Below are 15338 nucleotides of genomic sequence, written 5' to 3' on the forward strand. Positions count from 1 at the left end.
CTCCTACGTGGTCATACCTGCCTAACTTCAATTCTTTTCAGTTCTTAATCACTGTGCATAGCCGGCTCCCGGAGTATGCTATGAGTAAATGAAGAATTATCACAAAGTAACACTGAGAATTGTAAAATTGTTTTGGAGCAGTCTTTCATTTTAAGGTTTTCATCTGATCAAAATATTGCAAAATACTATGATGTCTATTTATTCCAAATTATTTTTATTCACTTCCTTTGATATTTCAAGTGATTTTTCTAAACGTTCCTAAATTTAACAATTTTGAATGAGGCACAAGACGAATTGCCCATTCCTGGTATCAAACTTTCTCTGAAGAGTTTCAAAGCATTTGTATCTTTCCTTAAATAATGTCCCAATATTTCACATAGTATCATCCCTACATTTGTCTGCAATTTTCCTTGAATAAAACAATATTCTAAGGTTTGCTCCCTTAATCGCTTGCTATTTCTATATCATGCACTTGGGCACCCAGATAGCTCTATTCTGCAAACTCTTGGCATGAAATTTCAAATAAATTATGTGAAGTAGGCCAAGGCCCTTGATCTTCCACAATTTGGAGAGATCATAGATAGAAGATCTAGCTTACACTTGATCTTAGCCAAAAGGCCAAGAAGCGATAGGAGATCTAGTCTGTGGAATATTTTAACCCTTGCTTATCAAGAACAGGCAGTTCCTGAGTTACATAACAACTCCTGTGAATTGTATAAGCAAATTTCTCCAGAATTGTGAGTTTTCTACAGTAACCGTGTTTCCAGATAAACTGTGTAATGTGCCCATTCAATGGCTACATCATTTCAAACTATTAGAGGTAATCCCTTTGTTACTTGCTTTCCTCTCTCAGTTTTGAAGCAAGATCTTCAACCTGGAACTATAAATTTTTTTCTTTCTACGTATGCTCCTGACCGAATGAATTTTTCCAGCACTTTCTATTTTTATTTCATATCTCAGATTGTCACAACAATTTACTGTGCTTCTTTGCTAAAGTTAAACACAATGAGCAACAGCTCCTTCCCACAACATCCAGACATCTCTTCACTTTACTGAAATTGTACATTGGACAATTTTTGTTGAACAGCTCTCGCAACCCATACAAGTTCAAGCTTCACCTGTCTTCCATCATTCAGATCCTAAATGCATTCTTTCCTTCACCTAATCTTTTTCCTGCTCACTGATAATTTTATGTTTGCTGCTTTCTACTCTTTCAGAGACCAAAAAAACACACTTTCTGTCAATTTTCACTTGGTACATGCCCAATTTTTTCCCCACTCTTTCTTGTCTTATTTTTCTTTCCAACAGGGAAGAAGCAAGCAACCAGCACTCAGTACAAGATTTCAGCAAGATTTTATGGTAATCAGCTCCTTGCAAGGACTCTATTCCATTCTCCTTGTTTTTTGATCACCAAAGCATCGATTCTGATAAAGTCACTTCCACACCTGTAAGGGTTAAAATGAATTTTAAGTTGCAAGCAGCCAATAGATGTTGACATATTTCATGTTGTCTCCCAGTAACAGCCACTTTCAAGGTTATAGCATTTTTGAGATATCAGTCAGTTTTTGATTTCTTTTCTTCTGCGAAGATGGAAGTGCTTCAAATGATCCGAAAACTTTTATTGACTGTTTTAAGCATAATTTAATTGTTTTTATCATGGTATTTATAACAAAGTTGTAACAATTGATATAAGGTTTAATAAAGCGTGGAAAACTCAACTCAACTTTAGTACAGACTTTTTTTAAACAAGTCATAAACAACAATGATATACAACAAGTCATAAACAAGCAATTATAAAGGAAGATAGTCACAACATCACCAATGTTTGTGATATGTTCTTTTTTCCCCCCAACAGGGATTTTTCCTTCTATATATTTAATGGAGCTCTCAACCACATCTGTTCTACTTTCCGCATTTCTATTCTCTTCCCCTCTCCTCCCACCCACAATAATGATTAAGCTCCCTTCATCCAAATTTTTCAATTCATCATGATTGGGGTTCACCAGATCCCCAGAAATTTCTGACAATTCCAATATAATGCAATCAAAACTTCCTCTGCCCTCTCTTTCACCATTTCAAAGGTACTATTCCTTATCAGATGCTTTGACTCTCGTCCATTTTCAACAACAGCTAACTCCCTTCTAATAGCACTTTTTATGTATCTCTTTCCTTTCTGCTATCCAGAGACCAAAACACAACTCACTGAATCAGGTATTATCATTAGTATACTACATTGGATACTTATAATGTAGTTTCCTGTAGATTGGGAAAACCAAATGCAGATTAGACAACTATTTTGCATCATACATCCAAGGGTGGCCCAAAGCTTATAGTTGCCTGCAGCTTTCAAATTTAATTTTCTATTACATTCCAACTCTGATCACTCTGACTTCAGTTTGTTGCATTCCATTGAATTTCTAAGATAAGCTTGAGGAACAGCACATCATCCACCAATTCTAACTTATTTGGCTAAACAATGAATTCAACAAATTCAAAAGGTATTCCAGCATTCACAATTTCACTTTGTCTGAAACTACTCCAGAGTTAAATTTTCTGATTGAGAACTGGAATATTGTCTTTTTATTTACCTCAACAGCTCTGCTATATATTTTTTTATTAGAGGTACAGCACGGTAAAATTTACGTTACCCTGGGGCTAACAGAGGTTTTGGTATGGCAATGTACTGCCATCTACAGGTATAATACCATTAGACACATGCACATTCACTTTACAAGTATGTGACAGATTTTTAAAAATTACTTAAAAAAATTAAGTGCTGGCAATGAAGCAGAATCTAAATGGAAATTAGCTGTTGGATTTTTAACCTACCTTTGTTCAGACCAGGTAACATATTTTATGACAACACACTGAATTGTTTGTGTAAAGCTATCAGATGTTCTATTGAATTGTTAATCAGAATATCTTGTACAGAATTTTCATAAATCGACTTTTCCACAGCTTTTAATGCAATCTGTACATGAATGGATTAGTTGTTTTCGCTTGTGAAATTTATGGTTTGCATACTATATTCTCTGGCAATATAGGAGCTTAACATGAGGCTATGCTTAACTGATAACAGAAAAATAGAAATATGGACACATTGGTTAAAAAACAGTGAAGGCTAGAGATGAGAGAATGCATTATTTGGCACCAGAATACTGTGTGGTACTTTATCATATACTTTTCAATCCTTAAAATCAATTAAAAACAAATCACATCCCATTATTTTTCTTACCTATTTTAACTTCAAAAATTCTATAAAGGTGGTGAAGTTGACGTCTTTTTAGAAATCCTCACAAGAATGCTGTGATTTGATCTAATACTTTCCAAAACTTTATTATTAGGGTAAAAACATCCTTGATTACTTCCATCTTTTTTTCCCAGAGATGCACGTAAAAGGTAAATTGAGAACAGAAGATGGGGTTCAAGTAAAGAAATGCTGAAGAAGGCAGAGAAAGGACCAAGCAGTAGTGCATAGTAATGACCAAGATAAAGATAACCAGAGTGCTTCAGGAAAGGTTAGAGCATACAAGAGAGCAAATAAAGTAAGGATAAATGGTATGATAAAATTACAGACACTTTATCTGAACAAATGCAGTATTTATAGCAAGACTAAGGAATTGACAACTCAAATGGAAATAAATAGGTACAATTTGATAACCAGATGAGCTTGGAAGGTGACTAAAGCTGGGCATCAGAATAGTCTGAGACAATTGACATTTCTTAAAGCGGAACAATACTGGCGCAGAATGGCAGTAAGCAATGGTAAGGATGTCACAGGAGGGAGTAATATTTGGGCCCGTTAACAGTCGCTATACTGCAGGGCAGTGTATAAATTGTAAGGTAAGTAGAAAAGTAATCATGGATAATTTTATTCACCATATACATTTAAATTGATGGAGATAACCTTGGGATGAGCATTTTAGAGATGTTTTGTGGAGCAACATGTTGAAGAACTAACCTGTTTGCAGATTTTTTGCATCTCATGTTGTGAAATGAAACAGGACTAACTTATGATCTCACGCAAAATAAACCCTTTAGAAAGATGGATCATAGAATGAAAGAAGTTTAAATTCAGCCTGAGGGTGGGAAACTTGGGTCAGGAGCTACCGTTCAAAACAAAGAAAGGCAATGGCAATAGTATTAAGGTAGTTTTAAAACAGACTGAGTGCAATAATAGACCAGCAATGACAAATGTTTATGGAGACAGTTAATAAATTTCAACAAAGGGATATTGCAGTGAGAAATAAAGGTTCAACAAACAGAATGCACTATCTGTGGCTATTTAAGGAAGTGAGAGCTGAAAGAAAGGCCATACAATATTGCAAAGATAATGATAGGATGACTATACAACATATAAAGAGGGAAGAGAGAGTAAACACAATAATATACAAACACTACAAGTTTTCATAGATGCATAAAAAGGGAGTGTAGCTAAAGTAATAATGATTCCAAATCATTTTTCATTTTTACTTATCAGACCAACAGGATTTTTATTTTGTTGAGAAATAATTTTATTTATTTTGTCTTATTTAACTTTTTAAAAATATATTACTTACTCATGATTTCAATGGTCCTTGATCCTGCCATTGACCACCTATATAAACCCACAGACCAATTTGTATTTTCTTACCTGAAAGAGACTGTGGTTCTCTGAACTAATAGCTTTATCTGACCGAGAATCAAAAGATTTCAAAGAACAATTGGGCTGGTTGACCATAGGTAATGGTTGAGCTGAAAATTTAGCTGCTAGTGTCAATTTCCCGGCATGATGCTGTTGTTCCTGTTGGACCATCTGCAGCTTATGAAGTAACTCTTGAGGAGATACGATACCAGATGTTTGACCACTGCAACTGTTTAAGGCAGATGTTCTCTTGGTTTGTTCCAATGTCGGTACTTTAGGATGTATTTGGAGTCTGGAGCTACAATGGGTAGGAAGAGGAAGAGGCTGTGTCTGTGACCCATTTGGAGATTTGCATAATAAAAATTCTGACTGTGTGGCAGAAGAACATGTAGGCATTTGTGTCTGGGTATTATGTAGCTTTTGAAATAAATTATAAGAGAATAAAGAACCAGGTTCATTTAAAGAATTTTGCTGCGAGAAAACATTTCCTGCAGGAGGGTGTAAATGGAACAGTCCAGTCAATGATTCCTCAACAATTTTTTCATTTTGACTTTCACAGAGGCAATTTTCCGGTAACTCAGACACAGGCTGAAGATCTGCCCCACGGCTCAAGAGTTTCTGAACAGCAGGACAAAACTGTTTTTGAACAGATTGTGAAATTTCATGTTTTGGCAGTCTCCTAGGCTCTTCATAAGATAGAGAACGCACCACAGCTGGTCGATTGGAAACTTTTTTCTTGGGTTCCTTGACGTCATTTGAAATTTCCTTTGAGGCAGATTTTTCTTGTGCACCAAACAAAGTCACCAAATTTAACTGCTTTGAGCCCAATTCTGTGACCTTCAATAAAAAGAAAGTAGAATTAGTAAAATTACTTGCTTCACTGGTGCTACTTGGAAAGAAATAAATATTTGAAGTAATAAAACTGTCGGTCGAAATAATAGTGAAATGCTTGAATATAAAAGAACAAAATCTCTACAGCTCCTGAAAATATTAAAATATAATTGCCTAGTTAATAAGACAGAAGAAATTAAAATGGCATGAAAAGCCTGAAATGTTTAAAGAAACACAAAAGAGAGCAGCAGACTGAAAAAAGGTGAAAAATTGATGATGAACGGTTACTGTGACCATCAGCCCAAAGGTTTTCCAATATATGAAGGATTTCCGGGTGTTTTCATGAAGCTAACATGTGGGGACAGAAAACAAAGATTGGACTATTGCAATCAAAAATGACTGTGCTTGAAACATCAAGCCACCACAATGGGCTACTGTATGCTAATAAATCAGCCTTTAAATTAAATTTGTTTCATCAAGAAATTGAAAAGACTTTTTTTTATTGGAACACTTAATGAAGCAATGGAACTCAGGATTTGGAGTTGGCATACTAAACATAGCCCATTCATGCTTCTCAACTCAATGGATCAAGGTAGCCAAAATCAATAGGGCAGAGCTTGACCATTAAGTCCATACTGTACAGGACACACCAAAGTTGGAATTCTGACTACAGAAAGATTGTGTTTAAATTAAAATGTTTCCATTAAACATGCAAGTTTATAGATAACTACCCAAAATAAGCAAAAAGTGAACAAATGTTGCAGTAAATCAATTTGAAAACAAAGTACATGAAAAACAATTTCCATAAATCATATACAGAGAGAGAGAGAGAGAGAGAGAGAGAGAGAGAGAGAGAGAGAGAGAGAGAGAGAGAGAGAGAGAGAGAGAATGAATGTGGAATAAATAATGCAGAAGAGGAATAAAGAATGACTTGGAGGGAAACAAGTATAACTGCAGAAGAAAGCAAGACACAACAGTGGTAAGGATTTTCTATATTACCATAGCAATAGAACAAACAGACAAGTGGTGAGAAAGATTAAAGATTTGACCAAATACAAAACTAATTCTGTACACAAATAATACCTATTATGAATATTTTTCCAGATAATATTTTTTTGACTACCTTAGTAGCAATCCTCCCCAGAGTCAATAAAAACAAAATTAATAAGTCCAATATAAATGAAATCATGAATTCAGAGAGTTTAAAAGGCCTCCCAGGGATAACTGTCACTTTTTCCTGATTAATGAAAAAGATGAGGGAGAAGACACAGGTAATTATTAGGAGCTTTTGTCCATTCATTTAGCAAATTACTATAAACTGTAAACAACTTATTGTTCCCATATTTAGAAAATGTAACATGATAATTAGACAAATGCTTGCTTCAAATCTGTTTCAAATGATGGGAATTGATAATCCAGAATATATATTTTGAGTACAACCTTGCAAATAGCATTTAACATCAGAGTAAGAAGGGAATGATAGGTGATCAACTTCTCAACACATAGGGTAAATTTCCAGAAAGAGTGGAGGAAACAAAAACCTAGTCCATTAAAAAAAAAACAGATTCTCATGTATTCATGTATCTATCTATTAATTTTTAAGATTACATGGAAACTTGAAAGATAGCACAGACTGAAATGCAGCTGGGGAAAACTCCTCCACACAAAGTTTGTGGAAATGTGGTGTGAACATAGGAGGCACATAAATGAGGAATTGCAAGTAGTATGATGAAAGGAGTATGTCCAAAATATTGGGCCAAATTGAGATGGATTTGTCAGATGCAGTCAGATACTTGGCCAGATTCTGAGAACTAACTGAGCTGACTTGCCATTCAAAGATGACATCTGAAAAGTTGTCCATGCAAAGTTTTGGTAAGTTTTGACAGAAAAAAGTTGGTTGCAGAGATTCACTTTCTGTTAGAACAGTGAGATGCATTTTAAATAGTTTTTGCACGTCAAATATTCAGTTACCTATTCAAACAATTTACCAACAAAAAACAATTTATCATTTTCTCTTTATTTCCAGGCTGTGAATTCTTCTCAAATAAATGAGAACTCCAATTCTACATCATGTCTGGCTGCCATAGAATTGGAGAGGCACTCTTGGTGGAATGACAAATGCAGTGAATTACAAAGGGCTACACCAAAGTCTGAAACATTTCCCTTCAAGACTGCCAGTCAAAGCCAGCACAGATCAGTGCAATGATATAAAAATGTGATTACCTGTAAGATGTTAGCTAATGAAATAAAATTAAGAGGAAAAAATAAACCAATGAGACAAGGCACAAAGTTGCTGACATGATACAGTTCTTTTCTGCAATATGAAGACACATACAAAATACATGTTAATACAAAACAACATATTCTTGAACAAATTTTACAAGCAGCGTTAAAGAGTCACTGGTGAACTTTAAACAAAATACCTTGTCTTTTTGGTGTAACTGTTGATAATGAGTGTCTGCTCCAACATCAGCTAATTTAATGGGAATTGGTTTGATCAAGTTTGACTTGTCAGGAACCAGACTGAAACTCGTTATTTGTTTTGGTTCAGTGGATTGTTTGACCTGAAACAAAAATTAAAGACATAGAACTTTAACGGTTGTCATCAGTTATTTTAATTTATATCTTCAGATGAAAATCTGATGATGTGGGTCATAAATTAAGGAGCAAAGATTTAAGGGAATTGGCAGAAGGATTATACAAAGATTGATTTTCTTTTTCATGAAAGTCTCTGAAGTAAGTCTTTGGAACTCACTGGTCAAGGAAAAAATCTAATCACACTTAAACAGCACTTGGAAGTTTGCCTGAACAGCAAAGACATACAGACATGCAGATCTAGCACAGCAAGATGGAAATACAACTAGATATAGTAGAAGTCCAAAAATCCAGATGCCAGAAATCCAGACCATCCAAGAATCCAGAAGTTTTGAAAATACTCAAACTTGTTAAATTTAGCAGGCTTTCATGTGTATGCGTGTACAGCAGCAACAAGTTTTGACTACTTTTTTTCAAACCGCTCATATTTATAAATGAATCATGCTGATTTTGCTAATGAATAAACTATTAAAATTTACCTGTTCAACTCTTTCTTTATTCCTCCTTAAATTTGCATTTTAAAAAAGTAATGCTCGAGAATCTGGAAAATCAAAAAATTCCAGACTAATCCACTCACCAAGCAGTCTAGATTTTCAGACTTCTACTGTATAATGAGGCAAACATACAATCATAAACTCCAATAATTCCATGATATAAAAATAAAGGAGGAAGTGAGAAAGAGATAAAAAGACAACCAAGGCTGAAAAATTTGAAATGAAAATATTAAAAATAAAAAGATAAAATAATCTATAGGGTTAAGTAACAATTGAAGCAAGAATTATTTAAACTTTACAGATTCTGTAACATTGCTGTGGTGAAGAGGGTTTGGTACATCATTATACAGGTGTGATGGCAAGAAGCTGAATGAGTTACAGTAGAAAAAAAATCAGGAGGTATAGGTTTTAAAAAAAATCACAAGTTATTGCTATTAAAAATTCAAGAAAAATATGAGAGTTCATTTCTGGAATTAGATATGTGTCATTATATCCAACTATTATCAGAATACTAATACAGTTTTGGCCTCCCAAATGGCAAAAGGGAGAAAATAGAGAAATATTTACACAAATGATATCATATTGGTTGTAAATTAGGAGTAACTGTCAAGAAAGATTGAGCAGGCTGAGGATTGTTTCATTAGAAAAAAGAAAAGCAATTGTTTGTTCATTTCTGTGGCAATGGATTAAGAGTACACACTTTAATTTCATATCTAAGGAAGAATTCAGGTACCTTGAAGGTGATGCAGTGAAGAAGTTTCACTACACTGATTCATCAATTATTGAATTGCCCAGGGAGAGTATTCAGTTAGGTATATAATGAGTAGAAATCTCAGTGAAACAAATAAAAGTCTGAGATGCACTGACTGGATAGCAGTTGAGAGATTGTTTGAATTGAATAGGTAATGAGCTTCCCTCAGGATAAAGAGGTTATTTATTAATGTGATCAAATTACACAGAGTTGCCAATCTTTGGAATAATCAAGATTCAAGATTCTTGTATTGTCATGTAATAAAAACAGTGTAATTACATGGAATTTGCTTTTGTCTACTGTAAAGCAGACAGATTTGCCATCAGCAGAAATTGACTGAAGCACTTCTTACAGTCAGAGAAAGAGAAACAAAAGAGAGTCCCCCCTCAGTGACTGAATGCCCATGGATTAACCTCCAGCAGGCCCCACAGCTAGAGTCTAGTTCAAACCATCAGCAGCCTGAGCTCCAGATCCAAACCTCTGTCGTGAGCAGGAAGCCTTCAGTGCCCTCACCATCCTATTACATCCTAGTTCCTATACCCCTTCAGCCAGTCTTAAACCAGCCTCCAGCAGTCCTCTACCTGGTATGAATCCCTCAACTAGATTCACCAGCAATCTCTAGTCTGCGTGGGTTCCTCACCTCGAGTTGCCCACCATCTTTGTGTTCTTCAGCTCCCTCACTGGTTCGCCACGGCCACTGTCCCTTGGGTCATCTCCTCTGCTTCTTCCTCTCAAATTGGGCTGGTCTTCCTGTTTTCTGGTGCCCTGCGCCAGTCCTCTGTTCCCCGGAGTCTGCAAACCCTCATGGTTCTGCTGATCACAGGTGCCACCATCTTATGTACAGACCCCATGATCTTTAAATTTTTAATTAAAACCTGCAAAGAGCTGTTGGCAGATGGACTGGGTAGTTGGACCCTGCGGGAGCAGTGTTTATGCTCCCTGCTCTCTGCAGGTCTGTATCATCGGCAGCGCTGCCGTAACACCACCTACCCCAGATGTCTTACTGAGTGCAAATTATTATCATGTGAACTGGTTAAAGTAGTCATTCTCAATAGGGTCCCTACCACCCTGCCTCCCAGCAGCCAAAGCACATTCAAGTTAAAGTCTTACTTTCTTTTCAGCTCACGTAATATAAATATTTATGTTTTTTATGTAGTCAGTAGGAGAGAAGTACAGAAGAAATCAAAACTTGACTGCGTCACAGGGAAGAGGGCCCATCAACTTTGAATAAAGTCCTATGGAGGTCATAGCCAAACAAAGGTTGAGAAAGTCTAGGTTAGAGAACTAAAGGGAGGGTTTGCCACAAAAAGAGAAAAATCAAGCTGAAAGAATGAATCTACATCAGGCAGCACCTGAAGGGCGGAGCAGGCTGTGCGAGGGTAATCGGAAGACAGAGCGTGCATGAAGAACAGACCAAATTAGCAGTTTTGCGTTTTTGATTCTTCTTAATTTTCTATTCCATTTAAAATGTCACCAGTTCTTTTCCTACCTGAACTATTTGATATTTTTAGAAATTCTTTATAGACAGTCCATCATTTTTGAAGTCACCCAATTTTTGAGTGGAGAATGTCTCTGAATATTTTTAAGTGGCTGTTGCACACCAGTTACAATTCAACTTTGACAGAAAAAAATTTGATCCAATGTCAAGGAGGTTGAAAATAACCAGAGATCATGCTCTACACTTAACGCACACACAAAGTTGTGAACAAATACATTCTCTCTCTCCAACTATCGGCTGCTCCAAACCGCTCGCTTTGCCCTTCAAGTGCTGCTTAATATCAGCAGGTGACAGATATCTGGTGCTCTATGGGTGTAATGTGAGCACCTGCTTGCAATTTTCTGCCCTATATTGGCAGATTCAATACTCTGGAGCAGTTGTCTGTTTTTAAGGGAGCAGGAGATACAGAGGACCATTAAAGACAATCTGAGAGACAGGCCCTGTGAGTTTTAAGACAATGCTGAGGCTCCGTTGATTCAAAAACAATTGGAAGACAAGAAGTCTTATTGGTTGAGGGCCAATGTTTATGCAGAATGATGATGGCAGCCAAATGAGATTGTCCTGATCTTACAGGATTTATAAGATGAACTACATCCAGCATGTATCCATACAATTTACTCTTTCTATGTTTTTCTTGTCTTAATATTTCCCCACCACAAAGTTCTTCCAACTAAATTTGGTGGAACTTCAGTATATATCAGTATTATTCACACAATTATTACATCCATGTAATGTAGAGGGATTGGCTATCTATGGTGAAAACCAAAAAAGGTTGGGCAGAGAATGGGACAAGACTGGAGTGAGCAGAAAGAAGCCTGATTCAGAGGAAAAGAGAACTTGAAGATTTTAGATTCAGTTGAGAGATCAATGCTGGAAATAATCTAGCTGAATATAAATGAACTATGTCACCAAGGGGAAGAATACATTATTCCATGGTTCCAAGGAGGCCACTTCAGGCTCACAACTATCTAAACTGTTCTTCATCCAAGACTAAACACAAGTGGCATTCTGTCAGGAATATGAAGTTGTGATGTCATCAAGGGGTAGAATTAGGGTTAGGGTCACCTGATCAGGCCGATTGATGAGGAAAGAATGCACTGCTAGGAGGGCTATGCCTGTGATTGGATATGTGAAAATAGTAATAAAAAAGGACAATCCTATTCAGCTAAAAAACTGAGCAGATTTGTACAGAAACAATGCAATATTTAAGTAAAATGCAATGTAGGATTAGGAGAGTCTGAAAGTGTAGTGATGCCTACATCAGGTGTCATATATTAATTAATGTGCAAGATATATGGATGGAACATGAGAAAAGTTAGAGTAGCATACAAGTATGTTGGGCATTCTCTCTTCTAAGCGAGATTGGGGAAGCTTAAATATTTGGTCTTCATGCCAGGAGTGGGATACTATATCACTTGCTGAGCAGAAGGTGGGGGGGGATAAAGTAGTACTGAAGTCAGTGCAACATGACGGCCACTGACGCCAGCTCTTGCGAGAACTCATTGTTGCCATTTATTATGCTCACACTACTGTACCCAGAGTCTGGCCGAGGCAACTGACAGTCCTTCTGGAGATTCCGACACCAGAAAATTACTGCACTGGCTTCTTCATTAAACTTTGCAGCAGAGTGAATAATAACATGACTGAAGGTTGGGATCACCCACTTTTTCCTCACCACATACTGACCACCCACTTTTTCTTCACCACTCCCTTGGATCTTTCCATCTCCCCCCAGGAGGGTGGCACCACCCACTTTGGGAATGGCATTAAATACTTTCACAAGTTTAATGCATGCTACACATAGGGCTGATCTAACACAGAATTTATTTCTTTAGCTGACTTACTTTTTAAAAAAACATTAATCTGCTGAATATGAAAAGTTAATGCCTGTAGCTTGAAGAACATTAAAACCACCCGACTCCAATTCCATTTATAATCAATTATAGTTTTGAGCATTACCTCTCTATTTTACTTAGATCTTATTTAATAGTAACTACACTTACCTTATTATATTCGTGTTCAGCTTTGAACAACATCTGTACAATGTCAACAGCTTTGTTGTCACTACAGTTTGGTGAATCAATTTCCTTTTGGGCTTTCAACTGCTCCAGCTGAGTTAAACTGTTAAGACGAAAAAGGAAACCTAAATCTCAAGTGAAACATTAATGTTTGCAGATGCAGAGATTGTAGTAAAAACTCACAGAGCCTGAAACATCGATACTATCTTTACTTCCTATAGACACTGTGTTTTTATATAAACCTTGAAATAACTTTCAAATAGGGATGTGTACATTCATTTTCACAAATTGGCATCCAATTCTTTGATATTAAAGAAAAACATGGAAAACAGTGCAGTACAGGGCCTTCAGACCCCAATGTCTGTGCCACATGCCAATGAGGGTAGTAATAGGAAGTTGTGGGAGATTGATGCATGGATAAAGACTTGGTGCAGAGTGCAGGGATTCAGATTTGTGATTGTAGAGCGCGTTGAAAGAACCAAAGACTTGTTGATCCAAACCAAGGCTTTTATTAACTAAAAGACTGGAGCATATCACAAGTAGGTCGACCAGTCCAGAATGACCTGGTCTGGTTAGGAGCAATCCTTTAAGACCTGCCAGTAGGCGTGGCTACACTCTCAGCCAATCACAGTCATCCTACACTACAATCTGTACATATACACATTGATGATAGAATCTGTATTACCACAGTAGATCACTGGGTTATTTTCTGGGGAAGATATGACCTGTACAAAAAGGACAGACTGCACCTGAACTGAAGGGGGACCTATATTTTGGTGAGCAGGTTTGCCAGAGATGTTGGGGAGGGTTTAGACTAGTTTGGCAGGGGGCAGTGAATAGGGCAGATGTTACACAAGTAAATACAACATGTCGTGAGATTGGGTGGAACGATAGGCAGTCAATAAGCCAAGATTGAAAGTGTAAGATGAATGACTTAACTCGTACTTTGGAAATAATCTGGAAAAGGGTGATGAATACAACACTAAAGGGCTTGTATTTAAATATCCATGGTATAAGAAATAAGGTTTGATGATCTTCAGTGCAGCTGGAAATTGATTGACAGTTATGACGTTGTGGGCATCACTGAATCATGGATGAAAGAAGAGCACAGCTGGGAACTAAACCGAAGCATACACAGCGTGTCAAAAGGATAAGTAGATAAGCAGGAAGGGTGGGGGTTGTTCTGTTGGTTTAAAAAAAAAGGAATCAAATCTTTGGAAAGATAAGACAGAGGATCGGAAGCAAAAGAATGCCTATGGACAAAATTAAGAAATTGAATGGGTAAAAGGTACCTAATGGGAGTTGCATACAGGGCTTCAAACAGTATCCAAGATGTGGCATGCAACTTACAGTGTAAGACAGAAAAGGCATGCAAAAAGAACAATGTTACAATAGCCAATCGGGAGTTCAATATGTAGGTTGATTGGAAACACCAAGTTAGTGCTGGACCACAAGAGAAGGAAATTACAGAATGCCTTTGGGGTGGCTTTTAAGAACTCCTTATGACTGATCCAACAAGTGAAATGGCAATTCTGGATTGGTTATGATGCAATCAATCAGAATGATAAGGGAGCTGAAGATACTCAGCTCAAGGAACCCCTTGGAGGCAATGATCATAATATGAAGAATTCACTCTGCAGTGTTAAGAGAGAGAAACTAAAATCAGAAATACCAGTATACCAATGGAATAAAGGGGATTAAAGAGTTATGAGAGGTGAACTGGCCAGTTGATTGGAAGTGGACACCAGCAAGGATGACATTAGAACAGCAATGGCTGAAGTTTCTGATATTAATGTGGAAGGCACAAGACAATTCATCCCAAGGATGAAGAAGTGTTCTCAAGGGAGGATGGCTGACAAGGGAGGTTAAAGACAACACAAAAGCAAAAAGAGATGGCAAAAATTAGTAGAAAACAAGTGGATTTTCAAAAGGCCTTTGACAAAGTGCTGCACATGAGGCTGATAAGCAAGGTGAGAGCCCATGGTTTTACAGAAAGATCCCAACATGGCTGATCAGCAGGACGCAAAGAGTGAGGAAAAAGGGGCCATTTCTGGTTGATGCGAATGGCCAGAGGTGTTCCGCAGGTTTTGGGGCCACTGCTTTTCATGTTATATGTCAACAATTTGACTGATGGATGAGGTAGTTTTATGGCTAAGTTTACAGACAATATAAAGATTAAAAGAGGGCATGTAGTGTTGAGGAAACATCAAGTCTGCAGAAGGACTTAAACAGGTTAAAAGATTGGGCAAGGAAATGGCAGGTGGAGTACAGTATAGAGAAATGTATCATTATGCACTTTGGTGGAAGGAATAAAGGTATAGACTATTTACTAAACAAGCAACGAGTTCAGAAATCATTCGCACAAAAAGACGGAGTCTTCATGCAAAGACTTCCTAAAGGTCAACTTACAAGCAAGGCAAATGGAATGCTGGCATTCATTTCAAGTGGGATAGAAGATAAAACCAGGGATGTGATGTTGAGGCTTTATAAGGCATTATTCAGACCACACTTGGAATAATGTAGCAGT

The 15338-nt window shown here is 37.0% G+C and overlaps 1 protein-coding gene and 1 pseudogene across 1 annotated transcript in view; both read right to left on the bottom strand.

Moving 5' to 3' along the window:
* Window positions 1-483: 483 nt before the first annotated feature.
* Window positions 484-630, bottom strand: LOC138746394 (U2 spliceosomal RNA; annotated as a pseudogene).
* A 7894-nt stretch (window positions 631-8524) lies between these two features.
* The window catches only part of LOC138745966 (mRNA-decapping enzyme 1B-like), a 49190-nt gene continuing 42376 nt past the window's right edge, over window positions 8525-15338 (bottom strand). Inside the window, exons 5-6 of the mRNA XM_069903595.1 lie at window positions 12797-12914; window positions 8525-8591 (exon numbers count right to left, since the gene is read on the bottom strand). Of these exons, the coding sequence (XP_069759696.1) occupies window positions 8556-8591; window positions 12797-12914 (154 nt within the window). The 3' untranslated portion in view covers window positions 8525-8555. The remainder of the gene's footprint in view (window positions 8592-12796; window positions 12915-15338) is intronic.

This window comes from Narcine bancroftii, chromosome 11 (assembly GCF_036971445.1).
Source record: "Narcine bancroftii isolate sNarBan1 chromosome 11, sNarBan1.hap1, whole genome shotgun sequence".
NCBI classification, from domain to species: Eukaryota; Metazoa; Chordata; class Chondrichthyes; order Torpediniformes; family Narcinidae; genus Narcine; species Narcine bancroftii.